Source organism: Panthera leo, chromosome B4, assembly GCF_018350215.1.
Source record: "Panthera leo isolate Ple1 chromosome B4, P.leo_Ple1_pat1.1, whole genome shotgun sequence".
Lineage (NCBI taxonomy): Eukaryota > Metazoa > Chordata > Mammalia > Carnivora > Felidae > Panthera > Panthera leo.
This window is the reverse complement of record NC_056685.1, coordinates 68,419,859-68,437,131: the sequence shown is the minus strand read 5'-3', so window position 1 is coordinate 68,437,131 and position 17,273 is coordinate 68,419,859. Positions and strand designations below refer to the sequence as shown.

Below are 17,273 nucleotides of genomic sequence, written 5' to 3'. Positions count from 1 at the left end.
ACAAAGAGCCATGAATGACCCTCCACCCTTCTATCCACTTTCCCACTCTGGGGTTAAGGTTGTACTGCCTGCTATCAGTGACACAGAAATAATAACAGAGGAATAATTGCTGACAGCAGCAGTGAACTTTGATTCTCAACTCCCACACACCCTGCAGGCATCCTAACATGATGATAATCATGGTAACGGTACTGTCCTCTTACAGAATTGTGCCCAAGCCTCTGATAGTATCAAGAGTTTTCTGTGGCTCCTTTGAGTCTCGAAAGGGTGTAAAACAGCATGCAAATGATGCTTTTATTGGAAGTATCCTCTGGTGAATTCCTGGTCTATGTGAACTTCCGCCATGTTTCAAAATGCCTTTAACAAGGTCTTCCTTTTCAGTCTCCGGGGATACTCTGACACCCAATACTGTAACTCCAACATCACAACAGATTTCTATTTTGAATCTACACCATACATATTTTAACAAATACAGATGTGTAAACATCTAGAAACTACTAAACATAATTGTTCAAGGAGACTGAGTCCAAAAGAATTTTCCTTGCACTATGTGAAAGCTATGACATGGATTTACTTTATGACTATTTTTTTTTCTTTTATGATCCTTGAATTTGATCAGCTTCAGTGGAATGGAGAATATTTAAAAATAATACTTTTAGAGTTGTTGGCTTTTGAGAAACTTTGGTAAATTGTTATACCTAATATTTTCATTAGAATTTCTAAAATCTCTTTATGCATCAATACAACCAGACCTTTAACATATCTACTTTTTCCTCCAAATAAACAATTTTAAGAAAATTTTTGTTATTTTGTAAGAGTACATAAACCTATTGTAATGTGTGCTTTAACCAATTAGCTAGACAAAACATTTTTAGTATATCATGACTATAAGTAAAAAAAAAAAAAAATCTAACGGTTTCTATTTATTTCAGTCACATCACTAAATTCAAAACATTTAGTCATGTGATTGTGGAAGTTAGCTCATATGAGTAGTTTCATAATATCTGAACTACTGTGTATTCTACTGCTAACAAATTTATTTGTTGCACCAGGTATCAACCAGCATAACCATTTCAAATTCAAAAACTGAAAAAAACCATTGCATCAGATTAGTTCAATACATAAATCACTGAGCACAAAAAATGGAAAATAAATTACTCGATTTTAAAATGTTTTCTGTCTCTGTACTCTTTAAATTAATCCTATATTTCATATTAGTTTCCTGTTACTATAAAATGTGTAAACTTGACTGATACCATAACGGAAGATGAGCTAAAATAATTGACAGGAATCAAATGTGTCTAAATTTAATTGTTATAAGATCTTTTACACATATATGTGTAAAAGATCAAGTGTGCTACTTGTGTGTGTGTATACACACACACAAAATAAAGTCACAAATATCTATTCACTTTAAAAGCCAATGGCATCACTAAAAAACTAAATATGAGATATATTTCCAATAGTATTCCTTTTAAAATATTTCACACTATTTAATAGACAATATTCCAAATATATGTATATCATCCAACTCATTTTTTAACTGTCAATGTGTTCATATGAATCAATTATAGAACTATAACAAAAATAAGACTATTACAATGTACCCTGGCATAAAAGAGGCACTGATAAATTTCTGTCACTGAGGCAAATTTTAAGCTCATCAAGGTGAAATAATAATAATACTGCAGCTAGTTATAAATTATAATTTAGATTAACATGGTTGATCTCTTTGCTCTTTATATGATTTGAATAAGCTTATTTTGAGATACATTAGCAGTATTAGATATCTACATGCACTTGATTTATCAACCACAGTTTTTATAAAATTACTTCTTCATGTTTAAACAAATGTATTTTTAACAGAAGTGCTATATCACAATTTAAAAAAGAAATTCTTCTCCTTTTTAATGCAACATTAATGAAGCACACCTAACATTGTTACCTAGCTGGAAAAAATTGTTTTTTAAATCCCCATTACGTTTCTGCTGTGTATATATGTGAGTATGTGTGCTAATTGAATATATGTATTCAGCTCCATTAGCCCTTCTAAGAGTATCAAACAGGCATTCATTTCCATCTAATTGGAAAAATCAAAATGCTTTATAGATAAGGCAGAAAGTAACAAGGGCAATTTTTTTGTTGTTTAAATTATGTTGCCCTTTAAATCATATTGCACAAACCTGAGTAGAAATAAAAAGTTTCTAACGTTACAAATTGCAGCATGTAAATATTTCCACTAGGCAAATTTTCAAGACAAACTGGACAGCCATCAGTGAAAGCAGGTCTGTACTATCTTGGCTACAAAACTGGAAGACGAGAATTTTAATACAAAAGACCTCTTCAGATAAAACCCAGCTTTTCAGCCAAAGACATCGCCTTTCTCTTCCCCAAAATACCTAGCCAGCTCATTTCTAGATGTTGTGAGTTCTTTCCTGACACAGAAAAATTATTGGATCTTCTTCATTCTTTACTCTTATCCAAAGTCAAATTACTCAAAATTCAATCTTTTTAATGCACCAAGGATGAGTGAATATCTAAAAGTTTATCCAAAGTTTAATAGAGAAAAAGAACCAACTCCATCCAGAGAGTTTATATAGACATTCAGAAAGACAGCACTAGTGATGATATAACCTAGAATAAACAGAATATTTCCAAAGTAGTGGAGTTAAATAAACCTTCCAAATTTCTATGTATGCGTTTACTAATACCTTGGAAATGATTCCACTGATAAAAGGTAAGCTAACCATTTTGGGTAATACCAAATACTACTATCTCAATCAGTTAAAACTTCAAAAGCACTTTGGTGGTAAATGGCAAGGACCTAAAATTCCACTATCCCAGCCCAAATTTTACTAACTTCTATAATTTACTTTCTCAACCCCAAATATTACAATAGCGCTACAACACACATTTGAGAAAGTAAAGAGTTCCCACCAGGTTTCTGCAACAGGAAAAAAAAAAAATTTCCCCATTGAAAAATACATGAACAAGATAACTATGTGAAACTAAGAAATGGTAAAAGGTATTGTATAAACAATTCCAAACTCTCCCTGTAACATACTAATCACAAGCTCAAAGACAGTTAATATTTCCTCATCAAAAATGTTCTTGAGTAGAGATTTATCATTTTTTGAAAGGTCATACAAAATTAATCTCTTAATAATCACACAACTTTCTTCACAGTTCACAGGAACAGCAACTTATTAAAGCAGAGACATGCATTAACACATTTGGAAACTTCAGGTGATTTATTCTTTTATCTCAATATCTAACAATTGATATAGATAAGATATAAACTCTAGATAGATATATACTCTAATAAGTACCACATCAAGGTAAAACAGTAAGTTTGGAAATTTAAAACGTCTAAATATTTCTTCCATGTCTCTTATTGGTATTTTATTATTGTCTTACCTCAATGATTTTGTCATGAATCTCCAGGCCATCTGCTCTGTCGGCAGGTCCATTTTCCAAAATTTTTGAAACGTAAATGCCTTCCTTTGATGTTTCTTCCTTATTATTCTATAAAAAATATAACTGTTAGCAGTGAGAAAGATACCAATACAATCTTAAGTTGGATAAAGTCAATTTAGTAAATGTAACATTGCCAATCCTCACTAAACATTCAACTCTCTCCCTTAGCTGGGGATTTGGCACTGAATTTTAACTTACTTAATACCAAATAGTCATTAATCAAGATGGCAGCTTTAATGAATGAGCCCAGCATCTCTGACAAGATTATCCACTTACTTCATGTTTTTGGGTATACATAAAAAGCCATGAGGAAAGGGTATGTACAAGGTGATATTGACTGGCTCCTAAGTATTATTTATAAAACATCTTACTTCTAGACAGATATAGCAATTAAAAAGGGCTACAGGAAAACAAAAAGCATATCCAGTCTCACTGTATAACTGGTTTGAGATGTGGTCACAGCTTTGAAAATATAATTTAGCTTCATGATGTGACAGATTTGGAAATACAGCTCGCACTGTATCTATTCACAGGGCAGACTAGGAGCTCGCTCAAGTGTAAAATCCCAAAAGATCAACTCTAACTGCAAGAGAACCCATTCAAGGCTAATCGTTACACATTTCCAGGTGCAATGAGCCTAATGATTAGTTAAATCTCAACCATATAACCAGTATAATACAAACAGGACATTTTAGCCAGTCACGGAAAAACAATTATATTGCAGAACTTATCTAGGTAAGATGCCTGACATACTGTAATAATCATTTTAAATGTCAATTTACTTCATGGCAGGATAAATAAAATTATTTCTCCTTACTTAGCCTTCCTTAACATGAATTTGAAGAGCCTCTTAAAAAAGGCCAATGTCATTTAAATGTCAAACACCTAACTTGCATTTTATAAAAAATATTCCTTAGGGGCAAAGAAAACAAAAATGCTATGATGAAAGACTTCTTTTCATAATAAATGGGGACTGTTCTAGAAACAGAAGCACAGCAGTCATTTGTTACTAGGTTTTTGAAATACTAAACAATAAGAAAAAAAAATGTCATTGCCATCCTGACCTAAACATAGCATATGGCCAACAACTAAAAGATAGTTTCCTTAGACAACATCTGTAATGCAAGATGCAAAAATTTCATGGCATTTTATTAAGAAAATTAAAGAACATGCATCTTTTTAAAGTTCACCACCTTTTTCTAGTTACAGTGAAAATTGAGTTGATGTATTTGGAGGATATAAAAGAACTCTGCATCTACAGTGTCTGGTTTAAGTTTGTAAGTCATGTACTTTGAAAACAATTGGCATCAATGTAGAAAATATTATTCATTCAATTAAATAAAGGATTTGAATCTGGGGAGCCAAAAATATCTCTAATCAACCATCTTTCTTTAGCATGGTATTGCTTATATACCTATGAAAACAATGATCCCTTATTTCAACTTATTTTAACTGTTTATTCATTCAACATGCATAATAAACTGCCTGGTCTGTGTTAGCATGTGAAAATTGAGCAAATTGACTTAATAAATAGAAGGTATAATCAGGCTATCCAGTTGCCTAGTATTTTCAAATATAAATTGCCTATACACATTATTATGAAATAGGCTTAACAAGTTTACCAATGGGGCTATACAATGTAAATAAAATGAGAAACCTACTGTGGTTTTATTAAAAGTAGCAAAGAGGGACAAGTTTGTTAGCTGTTGGGTTTTTTGGTTTGTTTTGTACTCTCAAAAAATGTAATTATGTACTGGAATATTTGCATTAAGGAATCTGATATTTGATCACAATGATTTTAAAGATTAAATCACTTGTTTTCCTCATTCAAAATCCACAAGTGAAAGCTGTCTTCTATTATTTTATAATCAAAGAGTGAGTTATGCATTAACAAGGTAGGTTACCTGATTTGGTCGACCTCCTATAATATTGAACCCCAACGTGTCATTTTCTCTTTCTAACACAATGGTGAGTGGTTTATGTTCTTCATCCTAGAAGAAAAGGGATAAAATAACTAGGTAAATAAATAAATAATTAAATAAATGCTACAACAAGCCTTTTGAAAAAAATGTAAATAAGTGAACATTTGAGAAGAAGAAAATCTTAAAATTAAGGATGGTTGAATTTGGGACATTTCTTCCTAAATGTACTTTGAAACTATGTATTTAAAAGAAACGTGCTTGTGAGAAAAGTCGCTATTTTCAAAAATGTCTGAAGACTTTGTCTTTTCACACATCAATCTATCTTTTATCCAAATGCAGCATCTAATTCTGACTTCATTGTAATTTAAAACAGATTTCTGGTGACCCTACAAGTATCCTCATTTTGTTAGAGTATAATAAAGAACCTCAGAATTATTTCATGTAAAAATCTCACATTGGAAAGTCTTGAGGGATTTAAGTAGTAGTGAGCTATTGATAAAATTCTTTCAATAGCGATATTTGGATTGTTACTGTAATGCAGGATCTAATTACAGTAATCCTAATTTTAAATAGCATTCTTACTTGGTTTTGCATAACTCCTGCAGAACTTTAAAAAGAGAGAATTTGTATTAGGTAAAACAGTATGTATTTCTTTTCCTGGCAGCCAAATAATAGTAAAACGAATAGGAATTATATCTACAACCTGTTCATTAATACAGACCAATTTAAATACAAGGTGAGATAGTGCCAGATTAGGTAAGGTTTATTCATAGCTATGGGTATTATTAACTGTCCTGCGAAATTACATATTTGGTAATTACTTCCGAATGGTAAAATTCCATAAGCACCATCATCACCTAGTCCCAGGAGCGGTTCCCAGGGAGTGCACACAGCAGCCCCTACTGGCAGTGGGAAAACATCTCTGAGGCTCCTAGAGAAGCCTTCTGATAGTCTGCAAATCATGGGCAGTTTTTCCTCACTTCTCAGAATCACAGCTCGACTTGTTGCTTGGACTTTTCTGTCATATGATTCTAGCTGTTGTTCCATCGGCCATTGCTTCCCTACAACCTTGAAACATGGCCTGGTAACACAGCCCATTCCTGGGCCTCTCTCTGGATCTTCTCACTCTGTAAATTTACCTAGATATAAATAGGATACAGAAAGAATCAGGGATAGCATCCAGTCTCTTAAGAAGCAGTGTGCCTCCCTTTGTCAGAGCAGCAACATTTTAGCCGCTCACACTTCAGTTATCTTTTCTAGGTTCAAGGGCAGAAGCTTCTCCACTCCATGCCTGGATTGGAGGCGGCGCAACGCGGTCCCAAATGGGAGTCATCCCGTATTGCTCCTCCCTGGGACAGTGAAGAATGGAAACAGCTCCTTGAATGGAGTGCAAGTCCTGCTAAATCCCTGCTCACCATGGCAGCGACCAACAATGTCAAACACTGTGCAGAAGTCCTCCAGAAGAGAAGTAACAGCTTTATAAACAAGCCTCTTCACACGGGGTGCTGCAAACAGGCTTGTTTATTCAGTCTGAAAGCAGGCAGTCCACCAGCACGGTTCGGGGCCAGCAGCTTCGACAAAGAAGGGAAACAGCCGCTGCCCACGGGCTCACAGGGCTAGTATGACCGCAGATGGATGTGGCTGCTCTCAGATTTGGTCCCCCAAGCCACACACACACACACACACACACTCCACCAATGATGAAATACTTAGGAAAGGAAGGATTCTTTAGGGAAGGTCGGGCTAATGAAAACTCTGCAGGTCTAAGAAATCCCATTGCTCCCTCTCCCAACTCGAGGTTTTCCTGGTTTCTCACATCCCTGATAGTCCCTGCACTGAGTAGAAGCGATGCGAGCAGTTTGGCAGGGAAACTAAGTCATTCAGAGCTAAAGGTGTGCGACTGACAAGGCCGCAGGGATGCTGGGGCAGCGGGAGAGGGGAGGCAGGGTCGGAGAAGTCCTCATTTCCTGGCTTTCCTTTTCTGATTGGCTTTAGGAACAAGCCAGAGGTGCCCCCCCGCCCCCCAAATAGCAGAGAGGATAGGGCAGGAAAGTGAAAGATAGGGAGCGAGGGGTCAGGGTGGCAAAATGAGTTTTCCTAATTCCTCCTCCATCGAAAAGTTGGAACTGAGATCTGTTTAACTCGTTCCAATCCTAATAGAAGTGGAAGGGAGAGATCCTTCTCAAATGCAACACAAACCCATCCGAAAGGTGCTGACAGTGGAGTAGGGTCAGGGCTGGTGGATGCTTCCCACTGCATGGTAAGGACGGATGTCACCTTCTAAAGGAATCCCTAAGTACCAGAAAGAAGCGGTCCTCTTTCCACCCCAACCGTGCCCCAGGTGCCCGACCCCTCTGCGCTTACCGGGCCGTGGCCGCCGCCCAGGTCTCTGGCGAAGTTGCGGACGTGAGCCATGTACTGGGCGAACTTCTCCTGGTACCTGCGGGCCGAGAGCTGCACCTCGCCCTGCAGCGCCCAGAGCTGCGCCAGCAGCGCCTTCTCGCGCCGCCTCCAGGCGAGGACTCGCGGCCGGGGCCCCCGCCCGCTGCCGCCGCGGACGCCCGGCGGCCCCCCGCGCGCGCCCCCGCCCCGGCCGGGCCCAGGCGCCGTGGCGCAGCCCCCCCGCGCGGGCACGTCCCCGCCGCCGCGGCCGCCGGGCCCCGAGGCGCAGCCCCGCCGGCGGCGGCGGGCAGGGCTGAAGTCGCAGCGCTCCACGTGCGCCGCCAGCTCGTGCAGCGGGACCGAGCGGCCGCAGCCGCGGGCGCGGTAGTCGCACTGGATGCGCAGCTTCTGGATGAGGCTGCGCAGAGGCAGCACCCGGCACAGCTTGCCCGGCGCCAGGGGCTGGCACTGCAGCGGGCACCGGCGCCGCCGCGCCACCCAGGGCAGCAGGCAGCTGGCGCAGAAGACGTGTCCGCACGGCGTGCACAGGGGCTCCTCCAGCACCTGGCCGCACAGCTTGCACTCGAAATCCGGGTCCACCGCTTCGGCGAAGCGCTCCAGGGCAAAGCCCATGATCGGGAGGGGGAGAAGGGGGAACGAATCGGAGTCCACTTTCTCCAAGCCCCCGGTCTCCTCCGGCCTACCCCTGGGACGGCTTTCCCGCGGCAGGGGCCACGGCTAGTCGGAGGGCAAGAGGAGAAGGGTGGGGGGTTGTGATCCCTGCGTTTGTTTGGCTTGAAGTTTTCAGGCTCTGGCAGGGTCCCCTGACTCCGCCGTATTGACGCTAATAGACGCCACTTCAGTGACCCCCCACCCCCGCCTTGTTCGCGGCTCTGCAATTTATATTCTTTCAAATTTTGTCCGCAGAGAGCTCAGGCCAGCTTACAATGGCCCTTGGGAAAGCTGTGTTTCCTTTGCCTGAACAGTGAACTTCAAGCAGTCCTCAGGCAGAGCTGATAATGAGCACAGCGCAGATGTTGCGAAGCAACTTTTAATTCCACCAGAATGTGAACTCTCGGGGGAGCGGGATTTTTGTCCGTCGGTTTTCCGCGGAATTCTCATCGCCCCGCATCCAGTGGATCTTCAATAAATGTGTTTGAAATACATGCACTTCTGTTCTTTCATATCAGCCAACTACAAAATCACCAGATAAGTGGCTGCGACCTTAGGAAGTCACTCTGAGGTGTCTACAAGAGCCAGGCTTCTCAAATCAGGATCCAGAAATAAGGTGAGTGTAGCGAGGCGGGATGATGACTGACAGCCAAGATGGGGAAAAGGCCAGGTGCTCGCCCTAAGACACCTCCCTCCTAGAACTTGCAGGGCCATTCAAGGCCTCCTACCGTGTGAGGAGGCCAGGATTCTGTTACTAAGCAGCCTGACTCCAGATTCAATCACCACGCCATCCATCTTCTAATTCCACAGGTATTTGACCAGTGGGAATGGGAATGTGATCATCTGGGCACCTGGAAAGGAGAATTAAAGGAAAGGATTATGAAGGAAAGCCGTGAAATAACAAATCATATCTTATTTATCCTGAGTACACAGTTTAGATCAAAACTATCTAGGCAGCAAAAGATCAAAGTATGTAGCATGCCAGGCCCTCCTAAAAACGTACAGTAAGGGGATCCCCCAAGCCCTCCTTACTCACCTTCTTTCACCACCTTCTGAACCTTAGGTCTGCAAAGCAACCCCATCCCCTGGATACACACCACTTATTGCCATTATCCTGAAGCTACTTCCACATGCTAGGGATGGGCTTTCTAAATTAATCATTGATGATTCCTCACTGCCAGCTGAGTGTTGTTTCCTGAAAGCTGTGTACTTTTGTATTGCACCAAAGGCATCCATTGAAACACATGAAAAAGGCTCCAGGTTTTGTGCTTTAAATCCTTGGCGCTCACTGAAGAATTAGCAAAAGGCTAATTGTACAGGCTACTGAGAACCTTCTGAGCCTTCTTTCTGGTTGAAAGATGAGATTTTATTAGAGCAGTTCAATAATGAGTGGGGATCCTGGAGTGGCTTGCCAGATATTTGATAGGCTTTTAAACGTGTTTAGAAAATAAGAGGCTGTGTTTCACATTTTATACATACAGATATAATAGCATTTGCCACAATGCTCCAAATTTCCACCTCCCCTGTGGCCAATCTTTTCCCAGGTAAATAAGCAAACAATAAATTCCTGAAGAAAAAAGAAATAATTTAACATTAACACCGTAAACATATTTTGGTAAATTGTAGAGACCATGTAAAGCAGAATGTTGCAGAATTTGTTTAAATAATTCTGGGCAGGAGGAATCGGTTTCATCTTTTTTTTTTTTTTTTTTTTTTTTTTTTTTAGTTATTGTAAAAGCTATGACTTTTAGCTATGATTTTATAGCTAGGCCTTGACATTGATTGTTTCACAATAAACATAATGGCAGTGAGAACTTTTTACAGAGGGTAAAAAGATGGAATCCAAAAATATTTTATTGAGGTATTAGGAAAATGACACTTGCAGTTACTTGAAAAGACTAAAATAAAGCAATAGTTATATGATGTCCTTGGTCCACCCATGCAACTCTTGTAGCAAAAGTAAGGAACATGAGCAGAGTATGGTATGAGTAATTCCAGAATGTATAACATTTTGATTGTTAAAGAGAAGATGGATGTCAAAAACCCTGTCCACAGAGAATAACAAGTTTAAAAATTAGAACATGCGAAGTGAGGCCAAGTAATGAAGTAGGCCAGAAGGGAGCTTAGGAAAATCTTTCACAGGAGAAAATGCAAGCTTCAGCACTTCCAAAATAGCGAAGTACCAGGAAAAACATTACAGGAGTCAAACACTAAGGGAATTGTCACACCCAAGTGAACCTCGTGGACTCTCCCCATCTGAAAATGTATGTGCATGATAAATTTATGATATCGCTTGAGCCAAACAGTATGATTTCAATTCCCAGACTATAAAAGGGTATTCTATATATTAGAAAAACTGTGGTATCTTGGAAAATTGTGATAGCTAGGTACATGGATTGAGGTAATTAGCTTAGATAAGCAAAAAAGCATTCGGAATAAGTTTGAAATATGCCCAAATATTTCAGCAAAAACAGATCGAGTAACATTTAAATGTCTTTTGGCAGATGAGACAAATTAACACCTTGTATCATTAACTAGGGCATATCCTTGTTTTCACTGATGATAGCTCCTTTTAAGAATCGCTGGTTAGTGAAAGTTGCAGGCTGAACAGCAACATGAGGAAGAGCTGAAAGGCAGACCACTGTCTTCTTTCTTGTTGGGCAAGGCCAACTTCTAGCTGTCCTGAAAGTTGGGGCCAAGACCAGGCCTGTCACCTTTGATTCAAACTGGACCTGAGAATACATGCCAACCAAGAGACAAGAGAAGGACAGTTAATAACCTTAGTTCATCTTCAAGCCAACGACCATGGCATAACTCAAAATATCTACAAGTAGTCAGTACTTGATATTTTCTTTTTCTTTTTTTTTTTTTCTATTTTTTTTTTCAACTTTTTTTATTTATTTTTGGGACAGAGAGAGAGACAGAGCATGAACGGGGGAAGGGCAGAGAGAGAGGGAGGCACAGAATCGGAAACAGGCTCCAGGCTCCGAGCCATCAGCCCAGAGCCTGATGCGGGGCTCGAACTCACGGACCGCGAGATCGTGACCTGGCTGAAGTCGGACGCTTAACCGACTGCGCCACCCAGGCGCCCCAGTACTTGATATTTTCAATGTAGGAACAAGTTTTTGCTTCAATCCACTGTTATGTATTCATGAAAACAGATAAAAAATTAACTTGCTATATTCCTTGGGCCAATTCCTAGCAATAAGGAAACTAGAATATACCTCTGGGTGTTTCCAGTGAGAGGAGGCAAGGTTCCAACCTACCTCTGAGTCATCCCTACTTCCAAGATGAATAGAGAATCTTAGAGCTACTGACTATCAAATGCTAACAGATCTAATATTGAAATACTATATTCTAAGACTCAGAAATTGTAATTAGGGAGGTGAAAAAGGAGAAAGAGATCATTTTTTCCCACCCCATCCATAGATAATACTTTATAGAAACTCATTCATAATTTATTCATGTTGTCTCATGTCTTTGACGAAGAATCATAAAATCAGGAAGAAATTTGGAGAAATTCTGAAGAAATCCAAAGAAATTTGTGCATCATTTATTATTTCATACATGTTCATATAGCATAAATTGGGGCTTTTAACATGAGAATAATTTTTAAATCTTCTATCATTAGAACTTGAAATCTCATCATTTATATATCATTTTCCCTGAATCCTGGTCATTTTTCATGAATTCGTATGATAATCTTAATCCTATGCATTTTTCCAAAGTGACCTAAATTTAAGCTGAGGTGAAATAAGATTACTCTGGTAGAAGAAGCAAAAATACCCAGCTAATTCAGGTCAAAATAGTGTCAGTGGAATACATTTATCTGTGTTACCGAAGTTAACATTTATTTTTGTTCTTATCATGATATTTTTTTGTGTCATAATGTAGGATCAGAACTGAAAGCAGTAGCATAAATAAATGTGTTCATAAAGCATGAGATAATAAGATCAACTTGCCAGTATTTAAATATTCTGAAATTAAAAAGCAGTAATGTTTTTATTTATTTTTCAGAGAGAGCAAGACAGAGCATGAGCAGGGGAGGGGCAGAAAGAGAGAGAGACACAGAAGCAGAAGCAGGCTCCAGGCTCTGAGCTGTCAGCACAGAGCCCCACATGGAGCTCAAACCTATGAACTGTGAAATCATGACCTTAGCCAAAGTCAGATGCTTAACCGATTGAGCCACTCAGGCACCCCCTAAAATCTCTGAAATTGATAAAAAACATAAAAGATGCTAAGGTGACCCTTAAACAACATAGGAGTTAGGGGCTCCAACCCCCATACAGTTGAAAAATATGTAACTTTTGACTCCAAATCAATTTTTTTTTTAATTTTTTAAAGTTTATTTATTATTGAGAGACTGACAGAGACAGACCATGAGCATGGGAGGGGCAGAGAGAGGAGGAGACACAGAATTTGAAGCAGGCTCCAGGTTCTGAGCTGTCAGCACAGAGCCCTATGCGGGGCTCAAACCCACCAACTGTGAGATCCATGACCTGAGCCAAAGTTGGACACCCAACCGACTGAGCCACCCAAGTGCCCCTGACTCCAAATAACTTAACTAATAGCCTACTGTTGACAGGAAGCTTTACCAGTAAAATAAACAGTTAATTAACACAGATTTCATATATGGTGTTCTTGTAATAAGTAAGCTAGAGAAAAGAAAATGTTAAGAAAATCATAAGGAATAGAAAATACATTTACAGTCCTGCACATATAAGTGGACCCATGCAATTCAAACCCATGTTATTCAAGGGTCAAGTATATTTGAAAGCTTATTGAAACAAGATTTTTAAAGATAAACTGATAACATTAAGCCAGAGAAGAACCCTTTTGGTTATGAGTTTTACTCTTGGGAAAATACACAGTTAAACCCAGAAAACATAAAGCAATGTCCATCCTTAATAACCCCTGTTTGTTGACATGTAATCCATTAGGAGTTATTTGCTATTATTTTGCTTTTTAATGATCTTTGGGCAAAATGAAGACTTAGAAGGTTTATCATGACAGTACCAAATGTCATTTTTAAGAAAAATACGAGTGAAACTGTTATGTACCCCCCAAATACAGTAATTTTACAGTCTCTGTAGGAATGAATTGTCAGACAAAGCACAAGGAAGACTTTGAAGAAAACCAAGTTAAAGCGAGATATAAAGTTAAAAATTATGGCAACTTCCAAATCAACTATGGACTGGTTTTCTAAAGTCCCTGAGACATTACTGAGGGTAACATTATCCTGTGTGAGAGGTCTGTTGTGAGAGATGCTTTGTACAGGAAGGCATATTAAATCCTGTATCTAATTAAGCTTGATTTTGTGCTATATTTTTGTGGATCACAGTCACTAACAAAGAAGGAAGGTATCAAGAACAACTATAATAGCTGTTATGTAATAACTCTTCACTCTGTGATAGACACAGCAGTATGCTCGTCACATGTGCAATTTCATTCAACTCTCCAGTGGTCATTTTGGGTAGATACTCTTATTATCCCCACAATTTGCCCAAGTTTACACAAATTGAAAGTGACAGAACCTGGGATGAAACCAAAATCTGCCTCTTTAAAGAGCTCTCACTGTTAAATACTGTACTGTAAGAATTTGTTTTCCCCCTATCTACTACAGAATCATTTTAGGATAAAAAGTACTATCAAAACTGATATGTGAATGGAAGCTATAAATTACATCTGTTTGATTTCCATTGTTTAAAGGCTACCACTGCTTTTCTGCCTTTCTCCAAGGAGGAAAATTCTAGCATCATATTTATTAGAAGTCTTTGAATAATTGATATGAATGAGAATATCGACCCTATAAATTGTTCCTTGAAATGCCAATGGGGTTGTATTTTTAGATTATTTTGTCTATATAAATGATCTCAAATAACTGAGAGTTTTCTCTATGATAGACTAATTACCTCAATTCCTTGAGTCCTGGCTTAATATATCAATCACAATGCATTTTTGTTGAAACCTTATTTTGTGTTTACTTCAATGAATATTTTACTGTCTTCTGGATGTTTCTCAAAAATTCCAGAGATTTAAACAAAATTTTGAACACAGTGAGTTCATTAAATCAACTTGTGGCTTAGTGAAAGCCAACACATTACCGGTCAAAATATCTGTAGTATGTTTTGAATGTTTTAGTAACCATTTATAATTATAGTACAATAAATATGATCATATACTACAGCATAATATATGAAGCAAGTTTAAATTCTAAGCAAATAATAACAATAAGGAGAATAATAATTACTCCTACCTCATTGGATTGTTGTGAGATTGGGTTAATAAATGTAACATAGAACCTTGAAGCATAGTTAGTATTATATATGTTTTTGCCCTCATTATTGCACTCCAGAACTATTTTATCGAATTACACAGAGAGCAGCATGTGAGTACATGCCCCACCACACTGAATGTTCTCCCTCCAAAAAAAAGAAAAAAAAAAAAAAGATCTCATCATGTTATTTTAATTTGCACTTCTTTGTTTGCCAGTGGAATTGAATGTTAATTGACCACATGTATTTCTTCCTGGGATTATTCTTCACATTGTAATCACAATACTTGAGCTTTTTTGTAACATATGAGTCTATATATATTAAGAATTCTATTTTTTATCAGCCTGTATAACATTGTTAAGTTCTGTTTATGATCATCTATCTTTGAAAGCTGAGGAAAGAAGAACATATGTTTTTCTTTGTAAGAGGTTATCAATTGTCACTATCTTGTTTTGAGAAGAGCACAAATGAGTCTTTGCTTGTATATATTCTACCACATCTATTAAATAAATATGTATTTCTTGTTATGTGCCAAGAGAGGAGAGTGTACCACTGAAAGCAACTTTGAACATGAGCTAAGGAAACCACTTTCTTCCTTCTGGAGTTTTCTATCTGGATTATTGAAACCCCCAAGAGCAAACTTTTATCTATGCTGCAAATCTTGCTCACCGGTTTTGTGATATCATTTGCCTTTATGTGATATGTGTTCTGCTAAAACCGTACTTTTTAGGAAGAACAATTTTCTACACAATGTTGTATTCACCATGTAGTATTCAGCAAATGTTTCTTTAATGTTAAATAAATCTGATAGTTTAAATTATGTGCAATTTTGGTTCATAGTTAAGGTTATAATTAAAGTATTCATTTGCGGAGTCGTCCCACGACTGCACACCAAGTTTCTGATTGTAATAGAGAGGTTGATTAATTCCACTCATGTACTTCTTGCCCCCCTCCTAGCTCCATGTTGCTTGCTCCCATCAGATCCATAATCACCATCCAAGTTATAAGCCCTTTGGATTCACTATTTTCCCTCAATCTTTTCCGACTCAGTTCGTTTCTTTTTAAAAAAAAAATTGATCATACTTGCTTATCTTTTTAACCCTGTTTTCAGCTGCTCTCACAGTGCACTCCTGTGTAATCCTCTTCTGTTTCCAGGAATCTTTCTCATACATTCAAACTTTCCTAGGAAACCATTTTAGCGTCTATCATTCCAACTAAACCTGATTTTCCTGTGGCAACTAAATTCTCCCTCAAGAAACTCAGAAAAAAACAAAGTAGTTCATTCACCCATTCATTAAAATCTCAGAGCTAGAAAAGGGGATGACATTTATTCATGGTCTGCTTACAGACACATGACTATAATTATCAACAGCCCACCCCACCAAAAATTCAACTCATGCTGATCTAAACAATAGGTTGGAATCTATAGGTCATGATCTCACAGTTGGTGAGTTCTAGCCCCATGTCAGGCTCTGCACTGACAGCTGCAGAGCCTGCTTGGGATTCTCTGTCCTTCTCTCTCTCTCTCTCTCTCTGCCCTTCTACCACTGCATTTCTCATTCTCTGAAAAATAAATAAATAAATATTTTAAAAACTTTATAAAAAGTAAGTTGGAGTCTAGAGCTAGGTTAGGTTTTGGTTCATCCAGTGGCTTCAGGATGCCCTCAGTGACTCAGGTTGTGCCCTTTTATGACCCTCGCTGGCCTTTAGGGCTGGTTCTCCTCATGGCTGAAGGATGGTTGCCAGTAACTTTCAGTATTCTGTGCTTCCTCATACATGCTGAGTGGTCAAGGAGGTAGTTTTTCCCAGAAAAGCAAGCATAGAACTTCTCCAGAATCCATCTCCCCACCGTCCCCCGCAAATTCTTGACTCTCGTTGTCCATAATTGCCCGATTGAGCATTACAGAACCAGTCACCAGAAAAGGTCATATCATTACGCTGGTTGACTCAGACTGGCGAGGACCCACACCTGGAGCAGGGGATGTGTCAGCCTCCCCTGGGTGAAGAGGGTTCTGACATAAATATCTGAACAAAAGTACAGTCCTCTTTGGAAAAAGAACAGATTATAATTAACTGACTGTTTACTATGTTCCAGAAGCTGTCCTAAGCTTCAAAGGTATCTTAGTCATTTACAAGCCAGAACAACTCTAGGGGGTAGGTATTGTTATTCTCATCCTCTTTGTTTTACAGATAAGGAAACTGAGACCTAGAGAGTTTGAGTGACTTCTCTAGGTTATGGAGTTCTTAAGTGGAAACACTGGGACTTATACTTGGACATCAGGCTTTACAGACTCTGTTCTTTTTTTTTTTTTTTTTTTTTTTTTTTTAGTTTTTGAGAGAAAACTTTTATTTATTTTGAGAGAGAGAGAGAGAGAGGGTGAGAGAGACTGTGCAAGTGTGAGCAGGGGAGGGGCAGAGAGAGAGGGGGAGAGACAATCCCAAGCAGACTCCTCACTGTCAGTGTGGAGCCCAACAGAGGGCTCTAACCCAGGAACCAGGAGATCATAACCTGAGCCAAAACCAAGAGTCAGATGCTTAACCAAAC

At 38.7% G+C, this 17,273-nt stretch overlaps 1 protein-coding gene and 1 long non-coding RNA gene across 2 annotated transcripts in view; both read right to left on the bottom strand.

The window, feature by feature from the left end:
- PDZRN4 (PDZ domain containing ring finger 4) overlaps positions 1-8,414 on the bottom strand; it is a 363,161-nt gene extending 354,747 nt beyond the window's left edge. The window contains exons 1-3 of the mRNA XM_042946263.1: positions 7,764-8,414; positions 5,382-5,468; positions 3,418-3,525 (exon numbers count right to left, since the gene is read on the bottom strand). Of these exons, the coding sequence (XP_042802197.1) occupies positions 3,418-3,525; positions 5,382-5,468; positions 7,764-8,414 (846 nt within the window). The remainder of the gene's footprint in view (positions 1-3,417; positions 3,526-5,381; positions 5,469-7,763) is intronic.
- A 340-nt stretch (positions 8,415-8,754) lies between these two features.
- LOC122225613 lies at positions 8,755-16,111 on the bottom strand. The gene is made up of 3 exons (XR_006205258.1): positions 15,812-16,111; positions 10,975-11,185; positions 8,755-9,304 (listed from the first exon to the last, which is right to left on the bottom strand). It is a non-coding gene; the product is annotated as an uncharacterized LOC122225613 (long non-coding RNA).
- Positions 16,112-17,273: the final 1,162 nt, after the last annotated feature.